At 39.5% G+C, this 15,363-nt stretch overlaps 1 protein-coding gene across 17 annotated transcripts in view; it reads left to right on the top strand.

Annotated features, from left to right (window-relative positions):
• Positions 1-15,363, top strand: part of Cadps2 (Ca2+-dependent activator protein for secretion 2) — a 578,403-nt gene that overhangs the window by 541,069 nt on the left and 21,971 nt on the right. For all 17 annotated transcript variants that reach the window (XM_030255458.1, XM_006505111.2, XM_030255457.1 and 14 more), the window contains one exon: positions 12,336-12,443. In XM_030255458.1, the coding sequence (XP_030111318.1) occupies positions 12,336-12,443 (108 nt within the window). The remainder of the gene's footprint in view (positions 1-12,335; positions 12,444-15,363) is intronic.

Raw genomic sequence — 15,363 nt, 5'->3', positions numbered from 1 at the left:
TGCCCACTTATTAGTGAGTACATACCATGTATGTCTTTCTGGGTCTCGAATTTTATTCATTCATATATATATATATATATATATATATATATATATATATATCATATTGTCTTTATCCATTCTTCAGTTGAGGGACATCTGGGTTCTTTCCACTTTCTGACTATAAAAAATAAAACTGCTATGAACATAAGTGAGCAAATATCCTTGTGGTATGGTGGAACATCTTTTGGGCATATACCTACCAGTAGTATAACTGGGTCTTGAGTTAGATCTATTTCCAATATTCTGGGAACTTACCAAATACACTTCCAAAGTGGTTGTATAAGATTGCACTCCCACCAGCAATGGCGGAGTGTTTCCCTTGCTCCACATCTTTGCCAACATGTTTTTTATCTTAGCCCTTCTAATATGTATAAAGTAGAATCTTGTGTTTTTCTGATTACTAAGAGCATTGAACACTTCTTTAGGTGCTTCTTAGCCATTAGAGACTCCTCTGTTGAGAAATCTCTGTTTAGCTCTGTACCCCAATTTTTAATTGGTTCATTTGGCTTGTTGGTGTTTGATTTCTTGAGTTCTTTATATATTTTGAATAGTAGCCCTCTGTCAAATATAGGGTTGGTGAAGATCTTTTCCCATTCTGTAGGCTGCCATTTTGTCCTATTAATGTTGTTCTTAGCCTTGTAGAAGCTTTTCCGTTTCATTAGATTCCATTTAGTAACTGTTGATCTTAGTGTCTGAGCTGTTAGTGTTATGTTCAGGAAGTTGGCTCCTGTACCCAATGATCTCAAGGCTGTTCCCTACTTTATCTTCTATTAGATTTAGTGTATCCAGTTTTATGTTGAGGTCTTTGATCCACTTGGACTTGAGTTTTGTACAGTGTGATAAATATGGGTGTATTTGCATTTGTCTACATGCAGGCATTGAGTTATACCAGCACTATTTGTTGAAGATGCTTTTTTTTTCATTGTACGATTTTGGCTTCTTGTCAAAATTCAAGTGTCCATTAGTTTTATTCATTTATTTCACCAGTTTAATTGTATTTTTCTGTATTTCTTTATGTGGTTTATTCATTTCCTCTTTGAAGGTTTTTATCATCTTTATATGATTGTATTTAAGGCCACCTTCTTATGCTTTGCCTGTGTTAGGATATCTGGGGCTTGCTGTACTAGGCTAGGTGCTATATTCTTCTAGCTCTGGTTGTTTATGTTTTTAAGCTGGCCTTTAGCCAACTGGTTGTCCCTGGTGTTGGCTGGATGTTCCTGATGCCAGCTGGACCCTTTGGGGAGGCAGGCAAAGCCCTGGTTCTGGCAGTGGATCTCAGAGAATAGCATGCTGCTCACCTATGCTTGCTGTGCCCCAGGCGGAACCAAATGTTCCTAGGGTCCCTCCTACAAACCTCCATGGAAATGGAGGCAGAGCAGTGAGCCGGTGGATAGAGCTTAGGGGACAGAGTGTGGCTCACCTCTGCTGGCTGTGCCCCAGTTGGACCTGGCATGCAGGCATAAGGCATGGTGATGTCTAACCTGTCATTTGTTGGGGTTTCTTTGGAACATTTTACTTACAGTATGACTCTCAAAGAATGCTTTGCAGTCTATTGGTCTTGTACTTAGAGTCAGTGCTGAGAAATAAGTAGGGGCAAATACATGCATAAAGGAGAGAATGTAAGAATTAAGGGGAAGGTTATATATTTTGTCTCCAGAAAAGCAGGCCTTCATACACACATGTACTTCTTTGGACTAGTTATGCATCTTATATCTTGAATTGAAGTAGAATAGGATGTCATAATTACTTGTGTCTCTGGAGCTTTTGAAGCTTTCAATTTGACTCTGAACTAGATCCTCATTACGTCATAAAATCTTAGCTGAGAGAGGCAGAAAGTGCTTAATTCACTCTCCTCCGAGCAAAAAGATCCTTTGACATCGTTCTCAAAGATTCTCTGAGCTCTGTTTAGTTATTTCAGTGATTCCAAGCTGGCTGTTAGGCAGCCTCCTCTTAAGCACAATGGACTGACCTGCGTTCCTGTGAATGTTGCCCATTAATCCTAGTTCTGCTGTTCCTTCATCAGGGAAGACCCTAAAATATATGCTGATCTTTATCATGGCTCCTTTCCCCAAGAGCCCCAGTGCTATTCAAATACACGTATTTTCTGAACAACTCTTATCATTAGGATTAAAAACCCTTAAGTCTTCACTGAAACCACTGATACAATTGTGTTTAATGTGTACCAGACTATGGGCATTCTTAATGAAACCGTGCATCCCAAACCTCCATTAGTTCAGGGTCTGAGAATAAGGTATTTTATAGACATGCCAAATTCAGCAGTGTTATGGTAGCCACCTCCAAGCTCCTCAACATACCTACCACCATCTTAGATGAATACAAGGGTCATGGTCATTACCCAATCAAGCTACCACTTGGAGCAGAGCTATTTGTCCCATAGAGATGTCCTGGCCAGGGCCAATTGCCAATGGATGAATTTTTCCCTTAGATCTCCACCTTGCAATTCTATTGCAAATGCCTATTAATTCTTAAATCATGAGATCCTGCTAGCTATTATTGTTTATGCTCATGCTCCAGCAACTGGTCTTTTAAGAAAAATTCATAAAGAAAGGATGGTACTGGCCTCATTTTTATGAAAATTAAAATATCCTAGAACCATATGCAAAGAACACAAGTATGTATCATTCAAAGGAAAATATAAAAGAAAATACAGTGAGTCTTGGGTTTGGTGATGAATATTTAGATAGAACACCAAAAACATAGTCCATTGAAAGAATGATTAGTTGAACTTTAAAAAGTTGGCAAGTGGGGGTGAAGAGATGGCTTGCCGCTGACCCTAAAGTCCTGAATCCGATCGCCAAAACCTACATGATAGAAGAAAAGAACTGACCATGCCATGTTGTCCTCTGACCATGCACACACAAACACACACACAAACATACCTACCTGGTGCCACCTACACAATTAATTCATTGGCCTAGTACTTAGTAATGGCTGAGTTTTAATTCATTTTATGTGGCCTTGGACAGTTGGATTATCTGTGTGGTCATGGATTTTTACTTAGGTGACCTCAGTTTAGTTTTCTATAAAATGGGTAAAGGAGTTATATATTTTTGCATTATTCTTACAGACAAGCTTCCACTCTTTGAATTCTGTGTATCTGTTGAAGTCCCTCCAAGAAAAAGAGAAAGATATCCCCCAGGGGATGATGAGAAGATAAATGCTGGGGTGGGGGGGAAGCTGTGAAAGGAATAAAGCCTTCTCAGAGTCCTGCCATTTGCTGCAAATTGTTTTGAAAACAAATCAGTAAAAACACTGTTTCACGATGCAATAAAAATTACCTATGAAATTAAATATTTATATTCAAAAGGGGGGGAGGGAGATTCATGCTCCCAAGACCTTCTTGCTTGGAATTACCTCGCAATTGAGGATAAGTAAGAGAAATTGTTGAGCCAGGAATGGTGGTGCATGTGTTTTATCCCGGCACTCGGCAGAGGCAGAGGCAGAGGCAGAGGCAGAGGCAGAGAGGCAGAGAGAGAGGCAGAGAGAGAGGCAGAGAGAGTGGCAGAGAGAGTGGCAGAGAGAGAGGCAGAGAGAGAGGCAGAGAGAGAGGCAGAGAGGCAGAGGCAGAGGCAGAGGCAGAGGCAGAGGCAGAGGGTGGACCAGATATCTGTGGATTAAAGATAAGCCTGGTCCAGGTGAGTTGCAGGCCAGCCAAGGTTGCATATCCCCACACAGGATAAATGGGTGAAGAGGAGGAGAGAGGGCAAGTCTTTAAATTTAACAACTTGAGTATAGCATATTATGAGCATAATTTTAGCAGATGCACCTCATCATAGAACAAGTTCATGTTAGTGAAGATTTCAGATGGTTTGAAGTTTGGAGGGGCTATAAAACAGGTTCTTATATAGACCAGGTTGGTCTGAAATTGCTGATGATGACCTTAAACCCTCATCCTCATACTTCCCACCTTCCAAGTCCTAAGATTACAGGCATGTAGCACCACACCCAGTTTTCTTAAAAAAAAAAAAAAAAAAAAAAAAGACTTGGTTATGGTAATAACCAGTTGCAGTCGCATTATCTAGAAGAAAGGAACACAGATGAGAGAGTGTCAGCCAGATGTTAACTGCAGGATCAAGAGGAGACTGCTTCCATTTGCTTTATAAATGTGAGCACTAGGCCCAAACCAAAGCTTGGTAGGGTCTAAGTGTTATAGGTACTGAAGTTAATAACAATTTTTAAAATCACCCATCTGGGACAGGAGAAACACTCCAGCAGTTAAGGGTATGTATTACTCTTACAGAATATCCAAGTTCAGTTCCCAGCATTCTTATCTGGTAGCTCCCAACTGCCTGTAATCCTAGCTCCAGGGGATCTGACACTCTGGCCTCCAGTGGCTTCTGCATTCACAGGTACACACACACACACACACACACACACACACACACTAATTTTTTTTAATCCTTTGAAAATAAAAAGTATGTCTATCCAAGGCATTGGTAAGATGTAGCTAAAAGCACTAAATGTTTTCAGTGGCAGGAAGGGCGACAAGGTGACTGGGTGGCAGCTGGAATTAAGCCTGATGACTTGAGTTCAATTCTCAGAATACAGATGGTGGGAAAGAACCAACTCCCAAAAGTTGCACATGCATGCACATACCCCGTGCATATACACATAACCACATGCACACACAATAAATCAGCTAAAATGTAATAAAATGAACATTAGAAAGGGATGAGAGGCTAGGCTATGTCTCAGTCAGTAAAAGCTCTTATTTCTCAAGTGTGGGGACTTGGGTCCAGTCCAGGTCTCTAGAACCAACATAAAGCCAGATATCGTATAGCTCATGTCTATAATCTCAGCATTCCTTTAGCAAGGTGGATTTAGAGAGATGAAGATCCCCAGAAGAATGTGGGCTGGCTAGCCTGACATAGCCAGCAGTTATCACCAAAAGAGGAACCCTGCTGCAAATAAGGTCGAAGATGAGAACCAGTGCCTACCATGGTCCCCTGACCTGCACAGGAAGACCATGGCGAGCAGAGCCCGGGTCATTCTCAGGAACATCCACATGCAGCAAATACACAGAGTTAAATAATAAATAAAAACCATTGTACAGTGTGGTCTGAAACGATAGTATGGGGTATGTGTTTAACCAAGTAGCATGGTTCCTTAGGGGAGCCAGACTGTGTGCCTGGCTGCTCCCTCCAGCACTCCGCTTATAATATCAGTGTAACCCTGGGTACCAATTTCTTTGTCTATTAAATGAAGATATAATTATACCTCTTACAGGCTTATTGTGAGTAAGTACTTTCCAGGCTTCCTAGAGTGCAATTAGTACTCAGTAAATGTTAGTTATTATTGTACATTACCATTGATTAGAAAATAAAATCTAGTGGCTACATTCTACAAAATCAGCATCCATTGATTGTATCTGTATTACTGGGGACAGATCACTTAAGTCATTTTAAAGCAGCATACCGTTTAACTTTCCTATAGAAAGCTGGCATAAATAGTTAAGGGTCTCATCCAAGAAACTTGGAAATAGGAGCTTGCAAGGATGAAAGTGGGAGAGGAGGAGGAGTGTGTCTGTACTGAGAGGAATGGAACATAAGAGACAAGGTAGCCAGTTCAGTGTCAGTGTTCTCTTCAGTAGCATCCTTTCAAACATTCTCTCTTCATGCTCATTGCCACGCTGTGAAATCTTAAAGCTCCCTAACATGGCTTAACCTTAGCTCTGGATCACACAGATGACATAAAGTCCAGCATCGGTGTCAGGTTCCTCCTTAGGCCTCTGGCACTGCCGTACCTGTGGCTTCCATTTTTCTTTCTTGGCACTGAGGATACTAAAGTCATGTCTGTGCCACTTCATGGGGCCATTATGAAGACCCAAATAGTATGCTAGCTTGCTTTGAAATTGCAGGGCAATATCTAAGAAATATCTAAGATCAGGGGCAGGGGCAAGACCTTAGTAAACTCCTTACCATGCCAGTATGAATTCCTGAGTTTTCTTCTCCAGAGCATACATGAAAAGCCCAGGTACAATGGCAGTGACTCATCCTGACTAGAAAAAAAGACAGATTGATAGTTGTTGAAAAAGAATATAACAGAGGCTGTCCTCTGGTATCTACATATACTAGAACGCAATCCACATGCACTAGAATACACATGCATATACACATATATATGCACATATATATGTGCATATACATATGTACATGCATAAAACTGTCAGTGTATGTAGATACATAAAATATCAGTGTTCCGTGTGTGTGTGTGTGTTTTGCTAGAGACCTAACCTAGGGCCTCACATATGTTAATTAGTAGATAACATTTGTCTTACTATTTAAAAAATAGAAAATCTATTTCGAAGTCTTGAAAGAAACACATCCTTATAAATTTCGTTATTTAATTTTCGTCCCTCTGCCCCCTTCCATAAGCTAGTCCTCTCTCTACACATAAACATAATACTTAAGTTGGCATCAATCTAGTTTGAAGGGTTTGACTCTGTTCCTTTTGGCTTTCTACATAGGTACAATATAATTGTGCTACTTCATAAAACAAGTAAATTAAGTTTTTTTATGGTACCATCACAGGAATACTTAACTATTCGTTGTCATAAATTTTTTGAGGACATATATTCAAAACTAAATGCTTTTGAATGCTGTAGAATGTTTTTCACTGAAATGAAAACCAGAAATTGACATGTAAATGCCAAAATAATGAAATGTACACATTAAACAGTTAAAAGCTGTTTTTTAACAATTACCAACACACTTATATGTCCCCTATTAATCAGTCTTTAAGTTATCATTGAGCCTTGCACACCTGAGCTGGGCCACAGAAGGTTTCTACGGTACTTTCAGATTCCAAAGCTAAGCCTAGTCTCATGCCTTTCACTTTGTCAGAGGTAGTAACGAACCAAATGTGTGTATTTCATTTACAAAACATGCAGGTCATCATACATGAGGATAACAGTCTCACACATGATTGTTTCTCTAAAGCAAGGCTTATGTTGGAGAAGTACACTGTTAAATGAAGTCATTTACACTGTACCTACTAGTTAATCTTCCAGACAGGAACGGGACACTTAAAAATGTGTCTCCTTGTTAAACCGACACCGTGACAGTGTTTGCATGGGGTATCGTTAACCTCCAGTGGAAGGTTAAGCAGCTTCTTCTGCATGTAAACCTGTCACTGTGAAAAATGACTGCCGTGTCATACCTACCTGCCCATGAATGGCGAAGTGCGTGCTGGCACCTGTGGGATTAGCTGGAGCAGCAGAAGTTAGAGCGTTTGCAGCATATAATTAGCAAGGAATTTTCTCTCTCTCTCTCTCTCTCTCTCTCTCTCTCTCTCTCTCTCTCTCTCTCTCTCTCTCTCTCTCTTTAAGTGGTGCGTTCCTCTTGCTGGGTTAGCTAGTAATTAATGCTTCAGAAAAAAAAAAAAAAGTGCCGGCGAATGCACTCTAACTCATTCACTCGCCAGTATAGTCAGCTACTCATGCAACCGATGTCAGGTACCCTCATTTCCCCTCCATGAATACAGATTTCTTTATGTTCGTTGGGTAATGTTTTATATCTTAATGTCCCATTACTATAGCTTTGTTGGCCCAAATTTGCCTTTCCTGACGAGAAGACTAATGTAGGAATTCTTCTCTCTGTTTGGAGAAGCTATGCTAATGAGCAAGATGGGGAAGCATGCGTAGTAAGCGGAAAGGTTCAAATTGAAAATATGAAGAAAAATAATTTTATAATCCTAAATTATACTTAATAGGGTGCTCACCGTGTGGTTTTTAATTGTCATCTTCTCATATTCATTAAGGAGGCTATAATTTAATTACCAATAAGAGAAAAGATTTCTAAACGTGGCTCTGTCGGATACGCTCTTCTTGCTAAGACCGCATACGAGCGCATCATCATGGAAGCTTCACAGGGTGCTCTTTTGGTGGAATTGGAAGGCACACCTGCTTGTGTGAGAATTTGGAGCTGCCTTCTCCTACTCTTCCCGCTCTGCCTCCTCCATAACCACCACCATTACCACCACCACCACCACCACCACAACCACCGTTACCACCACCATTACCACCACCTCCACCTCCACCTCCACATGGCAAATGCAAACATTTGTTTCATCTATCTTCCAACCCCTACACCAACAGCTTACACCAGAGTGCTTAGCTTGCAGGCTTGTTAAAGCATTAACTCGTAAGATAACAGTTAATGGTGCATCTAGAGGCAGTGACTTCTCAAATGTGTAAATTCCACTGCCACGTAGCAAGAGCCTCGGCACACAGGAGCACTGAGCCAGCGATAATGTCTTCTATCCAAACACGTTTGTTACTGAAGGTAGAAACTGTTTAAAAGGAAAATTGCATCTTTTTCAGCAATTTATCAGAGATAATTACCCTTCGTACACCAAATGAAGGATAAAGTGTTTTAAGGAACTATAACTCTAATTGGAACGTGTCACCAGGTGTTGCAGTTACACTCTTTCTTGTGTATATTCTTTTAATGATTATAGTCTCATGCCACAAACTGCATGAAAATATATTCACTAGGTGTGAAATTCCCATATGTCACAGTTTCGAGAATAGGTAAACAGCGCCAAGATAGAGGAAGGCATATCGCTAATGAGGAGTGTTAAGAAGTCTAGGCTTTATTTTCCAAGCAAGTACATCTTAATTTGCCAAAGGAGAAGAAAATGCGATTTCAAAAGTGCAAACTTGGAGGAGCCTTTCTCCACACACCTACAAAGTTGCAGAACTCGCTTGCTTCCGAGTTCAGGCTTGAGCATTCCGTTGCTGGAGTCTGCCAATAAGGAGCCAAACTTTAGAACTCCTTTATGTTTGAGCTGCAGAAAATTTGCTGGTTTTGGATGATGAAAGATAAACTCTTCCTGGACAATGTTTTATGAAGTTCAAGAACACAGGAATATCTATGAAAGTAAACAGGGCAGCCACTTGCTTTGGGAGGTAACTTGCTTTGCATCGAGTCTGCCAGGAAAGTGACTGATTGGATTAAACTTCTAAGGATCATTTTCTTTTGTGAGATGAAAATTAAAAAGGGGGAACTGGGGGCTTAGGTAGGCAGGCGTGATACATGCGAGGCCAGCCTCCTCTTCAGATCCACTGTAGCCAGCTTTGCCTGGTGCCTTGCTACTGTGACTGTCATAGCTTCTTGTTTGCAAGCACCTGTATGAATCTCAGAGGCTGAGCTCCCTCAGTAGCAAGTAAAGAAAACTGGTCTCGTGTCATTTTCATTCCGTGGCAGCATGCCTCCTGAATGTTCTCATTTTCAGTGTTTTGACAAAGTTTGAGAGGCACTGAGGAAAATACTGTATTGCCGCAGACCCTCTTGGTCCCTTGTCTGCATGGAACGAGTCTCTGGTGCAGGTGGGCAAGGAGTCGGCAGGAATTGACAGACAGACCCGACACAAGAGAGTATGGATCTGAATGTAATTTGTCAAATTGAGCATCAAACTTTTTATACAGAAAAAAATAGAGAAGTTGGGTGACACACCGGCAAGGTACAAAGAGGTTACTGGATTCTTACACAAAACAGAGAAATGCAAACATGGAAGAACTGGCAGGAACCAACTGGGATAAAATTCAATGTTAACAGCTGGGATCATAAACAGCTCCACCTAAGGTCCACTTAATCTTAGAAGCCAAAGTTCCTACTCTAGTCTATTGTATAGTCCACCTTCTCCCTAGGCCATTTAAATACTTGTGTATGGGTGTAATTTGGCTATCTATATTTCTAAGTATCTACTCTGGTTCCTCTTTAGGTCACAAACTTCCTTCTTCCTAGATAATGGTAAATTTCTGTGTAGGCAGTAACTTAGCTATCCATGCCCAAGGTCGGATCAAGGACTGCCTAGAATCTAACTTATCTATATGTCAAAATATCAATCCTTAGGAGCACTTGTAATAAAGCAATATGAGGGAAAGCACACCGATCGGTTTGCCAACTAAAGCAAGGACATTGGAGCATTCTTTATACAGGATGCCATGATTCCAGGAGACTAAGTTTCCGTGAACTTTTTGCCTCAGGACAGCGCCCAGGTTTTCGGGGCCTGTCGCGCTTGTCACTACTGGAGTGGATGTAGCACTGTATGAATCATTTGCTCTGTAGAATAACTCATAATAGCAAAACTGATATTCTCTGAGATAATGTCCCCATCTCTTCTCTTGACAAACTGATGTATAAAATTACCTTCTCCAAAATAAAAGCAACTTAGATTTTTGTTCATTATCCTTGTAGTTATTTATACTTTCAAACCCTGGTTATGAGGATTATACAGAAAACTGAGGAGTGGATTTGTTCAATTGCCTCCACCAGGTTGACAATGAATGGAGTGTCTGCATTGCATATGGATGCTCTTAGAGTAGATGCTTGTGAGAACATTAGTATAAGAAGTTATTTTATATTTTAATGTAATTTAGTTATATCAGAGTTCTGCTATAAAAACTCCTGGGTTTTTGTTCTCTGTACTTTAAGGTGAACTTGTGTTATCAGGGATGAAGTTACAGTCCAGTTGAAAGAATGTTTGCCTAGCATGCATAAAACCCTGTATTCCATTCCCAGTTCCTCATAAACTGGCATGGCGGCACACAATGCTAATTCTAGTGCTTGGAAAATGGAAGCAAAGAGGATCAGAAGTCAAAAACCATCCTCAACTACATAGCAAGTTCAAGACCCCCTGGGCCACAGGAGACCCTGTCTCAAACAAACAAACAAACAAAACAAAAAAACAGCATCAACAAAAACAGTTATCTTTACAGCACAGAAAAATAAGCATCTAAAAAGAAGGCTGATGTTCATCACTAAAATTCAATAACTTGGTACCTATGATTGTAATGGTTTAAGATGGGCAGCCTGTGGCATATACAATGTCAATCCACCATCCTCAAAAAGAGCATTAATTGGCAGATTGTTTTTCTCCCTCACAAGAAGATGCTCTACCATGTTACCATTGGTTAGGGCTAGGCCTCGTGCTGCTTTTGCAGAAGCAGTCATAGTTAAATAGCTCATGTCTTCCTTCCTTGACCCGATTTTCTCTCAGTGTTCACTTCTGTACATGAGAATGTTAGTCAAGGCTGTAAGCACACCCTATGTCCATAAGACAGTGTAAGCTTAACTTATCTTACTTGGCCATCAGCTCTCCTGTTATGTTCTGACTAATGCTATACACTAATCAAATAGTTCAGTACAGGTTGAGTCAACCCCAGATGTAAGTGACGTAAATAAGGTTTTCCGTCAGTCAGCCTAGCATATGAAACTTGAGAAAGAGCTAATGATAAGTTGAGAAGGAAATCTCTTTGGTAGCCATGGAGACTTTTGACCCTCATCCTAATTTTTTAAGACTGTACCAAGAAGGAATAATGCTAACTACCCTGCCCCTTCTAACAGGAGAAAATACCAAATGCTAGGTAATTTAGCCAGTTCACCTCTTTGGTACTACATAAGAGACAAATTTATTGATATCCTCACTATACTTCTATAATATAATAAATCTATAAAATAGTATTGAAAAGTTAATGAATACAAGCAAGAGACAATTCAAAAGTGTTTTGTTTTACTTTGTATTAAATGTTTTCCCAAGTTTCTTAGTATTTTACAACCTTAATAAAAAACATTGACTTTCTATTCCTTGAATACTCATAGTACTCAAGAGACAAATCTAGGACAATTAGTGGTTTTCATATCACGGATGAGCTGATAGTGGGTAATGAAAAGTCAGTTGTATCATACTTACAATTAAGAAATAGTATTTCTCTTGAGAAATTTTCTTTTGATCTTATTTATACTTCTTGACACATTGACTTCTCAAGATACTCATTCGTGGAAAACAAAAATATGCCCAGGAGGCTGGAGAGATTTCTCCACAGTTAAAAGTTTACGCAATACCCTTCAGAGAATCTGAGTTTAGTTGCCAACACCCATGCTGGGCAGCTCACGACTGCCTTTGATCTCCAGCAACAGAATAATCCAATACCGCTAGTATCTGAATACCCACATACAAGCACACACATACAAATAATTTAAAATCAAATAAATCTCTTTAAAAGATATGCATAAGCTTGCAACCATGTATGCCTAGTCATCTTAATAGTAATGGCTGGGACCTTTAGTACTACAGATAAGTGATAATCTTTTACACGCACTAGGCATTATTGACTTGATCTAAACATATTTCACAGGGGTGAACAATTCCAACAGCTATGAAAATGATTTCCTAAACAATGAAATTCCTAAGATCATTAAATAAAAGTTTCACAGATGAAAAGTGACATTTTCTTTTTTTTTATTCTGTGTGCTTTTACCATACAACAGAAACCAGGAATGGATCTGGCAGACACCTACATTATGTTTGTCCGGCAAAACCAGGATATTCTTCGAGAAAAAGTCAATGAAGAGATGTACATAGAAAAGTTGTTTGATGTAAGTAGCTGCCACAGGTTATTGAACATTCTTATCTTGATTTAAAATATTGATGTGTGTGAAAAATATATGTGATTATTTTTGTTAGTACTAAGGTCTTCATTTAGGCATAACAACTAGGCATGGGGGCTTTGTGGTAGGTATTTGACAAATTTACTATAAAGGTAACTAAGAAAGCACTTGACTTAATATCAGTGTTGTCCATCACTCGTAACTATGAGCTCCTAGTCCAAAGGAAATGGTATCGCTGGAGCGACAGAACTGTACAACTTGCCCGAGTGTTGATTCTGAAACTAGGTGTTTTCTTTGAAGTGTATTTACAGGCATCTCCTCTGCATTTTAGAAATGCTTTTCTGGCAGTTTCATTTAATTATGCAAGTTACTGCAAATGTTTTCATAACAGCAATTCACGGGCTTCGTGGTGACACTTCAGCTGTGCAGTTGCAGAAGGTCTCACTACATCATCGCCTCCGCCATGGTCTGTGGTTGCCTGCGTGTGCTGTTTGTATGACTGGGTGGTCAAAGTGAACCTTACCTCTCTTGACTTTATGTTTCCAGGCCATTTTACAATAAAAGTATCATCTGTTTTAATAAGCTACGTGTTAATATGTGTGAAGAGAATGATTTTCTAAAAGCTTTGATGCCCTGCAGGGGTAGAAAAATTATCATCTATCCAGCTGGCTCTTTTACAAAATACTGAAACCATATTAGCAACTTCTGCTTCCATTTGGAATTGCTCTGAGTTGACGGGCATATGTTTTATTTCCAACTTTTCTTCTACTTTTTTTTTTTTTTTTTTTTTTGCTTATGTAATGATTTTCCGAAATGTCGAACAGAACAGTGAGTTAATGGTATCTCTGTCATGTTTCTTCCTAGCTAGAGAACATGCATATTTCATGGGGAAACTAGGTAGAACCATTCTACAAGTAATCCCTCTAGATGTAGGCATCATTGGAAGGCGGGCCTGTTTTCTAAAGATCTTCAGTGGTTTTGGCTTGGTCTCCTAAGTAAATGTAGAAAGTTTTTCACCTCAAAGATATTCCCAACCTTAACTCCTCTTTAGTCGCTGAAATTCAGAAGGCTGTGTAGGTAACTTCAGTAATTATCAGAGCTAACTGAAGCAGATCCAGGTAGGCCAGCATTCATTCAGGACCTAAATTGCCTGTTATCTAGTCTTTGCTCCTGAATCTTAAACATCTATTTTAGTCCAGAAATTCTCATTTTTGTACATCCTCAGTAGAGCATTGGACATGTTATTTGTACAACAGTTGCAATGTCCTCAAACATTTCATTTTATTTAAAGTTGCACATATTTATTACTTTAATTAAAAATGAAAATGAACCCTGACTCTATTGGTATGTCATCGAGAATAGCATATATGAGGGGGTACTCAGAGCCCCTAATTAGCCAGAGCTGAATTTGCCTCAATTACAGTTAGTAAATGAGAGGTTATCAAGTATGTGTTGAAAGGTAAAGTAGAATGTGTAGCTTAAGCAACAGATCATTACCGAGAGACATTATATAATTATTGGAAATCTACTTGGCTGGAGCTTAAAATAATATTGTTAGGTGTCAAGAAACAGTTGAAAATAATGACCCAAAATGCACTGTTAGCAACCATGGCCTATTACAGATAAAAGATTGAAGAGAACAATAGCACTCTGGCATAGTGGCAAACTTTCACTCTTCCAATTAGACTACTTCCTATAAAAGGAAGTAAATGGAACCTTCCCAGTTCAAGTGCAGATCAACACACATGTTATGACGTGTTAACTTGGAGTGGTCTCATCCAACTTGGTAAAATGCCAGGGACTCCAATTATGTTCATATAATATAAGGCCCTATACTTAAAGAATGATAGCCTCTTACTGAAATAAAATTCACCTTGTTTAGAAATATGCCAACACTATCTTATGTAAGGAACTATTAGTCTGTAAGACGCACATACACCCATCTGTTATAGTGCCTAGTCTTCTCTATAGATGGTGCCCTAACCATGAGAAAGGCTATCAAAGGATTTGTGGAACTTGCCATACTTCTTAAGACATCCTTGGCCTCTAATACTTTTTCATCAGTTAAACATCTTAACTGGCCCGAATTTATAGTGAAATGCCCAGAGCTCAATTTAAATAATGGTACCCCTGACTAAGGCACAAGCATGACCATCGCCCTAGATTTGTGCCTGTGGTTCTGGGATGCCTAGGAATGAGAACAGCAGCAAACCCCACTATTCCTACATGGCCATATACCGTGTTAAGAAGTGTGACCTGTCCCCACTGCACTGCTACTCCTGTTCCCACCTTCATAGATAAGAAGTTTTGTTTCTTGACTTAAACATATGAAAACTGGAAATGGTTTAAATATGTATTAGCCCTGAACACATAAATATTATCAGTTTAGATTTTTATGTTAAATCTTGAAGTATCAAAATTCAAAGTGCCCTCTAAAGGTCAAAAACTATTAGTACAAACATTATACTGCTCTTGTTTTTTGTTTTCTTGTTTGTTTGTTTGTTTGTTTGTTCTGTAAGAGCTTAAACATATAGAACACTTTCTGATTAGAAGAGAAATAGCTTCTACAAAGTATAAATAAATAGCAGGACTGTGTTGATAACAAACAAAACTGAGTTTAAGATACCTCTCGAGTCCAGGGCTGGGGAAATGATTAAGTTGGTAAAGTGCCTGGCAAACATGACTACCTGAGTTCAAATCCCAGCACACATACTTGGTGAGCACCTTTGGTCCTAGAGCAGACAGGACAGCCTCTGGGGTTTGCTGACCAGCTATCTAGCCATCAATCTAAATCCATGAACTCCATGCTCAGTGAAAAATTCACAAAAACATAAGGTGGGGGAGGGACTGGCTGGCAAGAGGGCTCAGTGGGTAAAAGCACTTGATCACAAGCTTAACAACCTGGATA

The sequence above is a fragment of the Mus musculus genome, chromosome 6 (assembly GCF_000001635.26).
Source record: "Mus musculus strain C57BL/6J chromosome 6, GRCm38.p6 C57BL/6J".
Classification (NCBI taxonomy): Eukaryota; Metazoa; Chordata; class Mammalia; order Rodentia; family Muridae; genus Mus; species Mus musculus.
The sequence above is the reverse complement of the archived record's forward strand: the minus strand, read 5'-3'. Positions and strand labels throughout refer to the sequence as shown.